We start from the raw sequence: 2,390 nt of genomic DNA on the forward strand, positions 1-2,390 counted from the left end.
GCCGCAGCGCGGGACGAGCCCGCCCCGCCCGCTTCCCCCACCTCGCCGGCAGCTCCGGCTCCCGCAGGGAGGCGACGGCGCCCTCTCGCCCTCCGCGGTACGCGCGTGGGGCGGCGGGCAGGCGGGGCTGCCCGGCGCCGCGCTCACCTTCCAGCAGCCGGGTGATCAGGCTATCCACATTCAGCTCCCCATCCGCCATTTTGTGGCCACCAGCCTCGGTCCGGGCGGGGAGAGGGCGGGGTAGAGGGCGCTTCACGGAGGAGGAGGAGCAGGGAGCGGTGGCGGCAGCTACAGTAGCTCCCCCTACCCCCCTCCAGCAGTCCCCTGCGGCCACCCGGCCTCTCCCGCGCTGGCAGCCGAAAGCGCCGCGCCCGCTCCCGCACCACTAAATGGGGGGAAGCCGCCACCCCTCCCCCCTGCACCTCCTCCCCGCCTCAGAAGCCGCCAGGGCGCATGCGCCCCCTCACCCCTACCGCCGCGGCTCTGCCGCTCCGCGCTCCAGCCACCGCGCAGGCGCCGAAGGTGCTGGCGGGTTCCGGAGCGCATGCGCAGAGCGTCACTCACCAACCCTCCCTCGTTGCCCGTGGGTCTCCTGATAACTGCCCGGGCGCGCTGGGCCGGTTGGGTCAGCCGCTCACCTGCAGGCCTGTGGCCCTCGCGGGAGGGAGCTGCCCAGCCCCTGTACCTTGGGCTGGTCTTCCCTGGCCTGCTTTCTGCCCGGGCCGGTCCTCCGAGCTGCGGGGCTTCCTCTGGGTCAGCCCCTTCAGGCTTCCACGGAGCGCCGGGTGAGGAAGCCTTTCCTGTCACGACGCCCGCAGCGGCCAGTCCTGAGGGGTTGGGCTGCTCCGCCGGCTGTTTCTATAACTCGGGGAGCAGCTCCGAGGACTTCATCGTGGATGTGGGGATACTCGGCGCCTCTCATAGCGCCCCACTTCCTTGTAGAGTGTTACAGCAGGAACGGGGTAGTTTTGCCTTAAAAAGAGGTTACACGTTGGCAGCCATTAGTTATGCGCAAAAGGCAAGAAAATTGAGACTTAGTAGGCTGCGTGTAACCCGTGTGTCACCTCTTCTTCTGCTGAAACTGCGCCTGTGAAGGCTCACAGTTTATTAAAAAAAAATTGTCGGAACTGGAATGACAAGTTGTGCTCTTTATAGCTCTTTAGCACAGTTGTCAAAAGAAACTCCTAACCAACGTGGTTTATGTTTCATTGCAGTTGGACCTGCTCAGAGTACTTTTTTGGTGATTTCTGAAACGTTTTTATTTAAGATGAGCTCTCTAAAGACATGTTAGTTTACATATTTTTGTCAACAGATGCTTGCCTTGCTTGGATGGACAGAGAAGTGCTTTAAGATGTAGGTGGTGAAAATTTGTGAACTGGGACAGCAGACAAATACATGTGTGTTGACAAAATAACAAAGTGCAGATGCTCTAGAAAAAAGAGGCCACTTATTTACCTAAATATAGATGTTGACGTAGAAACTTATCTCTGTGAGCTTGAACTTGAATTTTTCCATCAGTCCATATAAGCCAGCAAAATCCTGTCACCTTAAATAATTTCAAAACCCTGTTCTTTATCTCTTGATGAGGAGAAAATGAGTATGAGCAAAACAAAAGCAATTAGGACAAGGCAGGGCAATGATTAGGCATCAGATGATGCTAGGTGTCCAGACAGTCAGGTAAAAGAACACTCCTTTGAAATACCTACACAATGATAATAAAGTTTCACTTGCTACACTGAAGGAAGAGGAAGAAACTCCAGAAAAGAAAATTGATTTTGTATCTCCATTTGTAGGCAGCATATATGGAAATGTAATTCCAACTCATGTGCTGAAAGCGTATACAGCTATTCTTTCTTATTTTTCAAATTCTGCTAGTAGTGAAAATCTAAATTTAAAAAAAATCTTAAAAGTATTTTTTCTTTTCTTTTTTGTCAAACTAGGAAAAATGATTATTCAGGTTTTAAAAGGATCTTCCTTATCCCAACTACTTTATTGCTGCCAAAACTAATAGATCCACCATCCCTCTTGAACTTTTAGGAATTGTCCCAGTTTCATTTCATACAACCAAACTGCCCTGAAGGTTATTTTAAGCCATCGCAACATCAGGTTCAGACATAATAATATTATATTATCATAGAATATTCTGCACTGACAACAAAATGGGGATATGAAATTATCTTTCACTGTGGCATAAAGATACAATTAATATGTGTTCCAAAACTCCAGAAGATACTAAACTTCCAGATACACTGAGCAAAACATAATTCCCTAACTCTTTTTACTAAGCATGTCAGCATGTTCCAGAAACAATTCAGTAGCATATCATAACAGCAAAATAATAAGTGGAGATGCTATGGAACAGAACAAGCTCCAAGAAATACGTCACTTCT

General features: G+C 50.3%; 1 protein-coding gene across 2 annotated transcripts in view; it reads right to left on the minus strand.

The window, feature by feature from the left end:
• The window catches only part of PPP1CB (protein phosphatase 1, catalytic subunit, beta isozyme), a 34,654-nt gene extending 34,152 nt beyond the window's left edge, over positions 1 to 502 (minus strand). For both annotated transcript variants that reach the window (XR_774929.1, XM_010576514.1), the window contains exon 1: positions 148 to 502. Coding sequence is in view for 1 of the 2 variants with exons in the window: in XM_010576514.1 (XP_010574816.1) it covers positions 148 to 199 (52 nt within the window). In the remaining variant the exon portion in view is untranslated. The remainder of the gene's footprint in view (positions 1 to 147) is intronic.
• Between the last annotated feature and the right edge of the window lie 1,888 nt (positions 503 to 2,390).

This window comes from Haliaeetus leucocephalus, unplaced genomic scaffold (genome assembly GCF_000737465.1).
Source record: "Haliaeetus leucocephalus isolate CR32 unplaced genomic scaffold, Haliaeetus_leucocephalus-4.0 Scaffold526, whole genome shotgun sequence".
In the NCBI taxonomy this organism is placed as follows: domain Eukaryota; kingdom Metazoa; phylum Chordata; class Aves; order Accipitriformes; family Accipitridae; genus Haliaeetus; species Haliaeetus leucocephalus.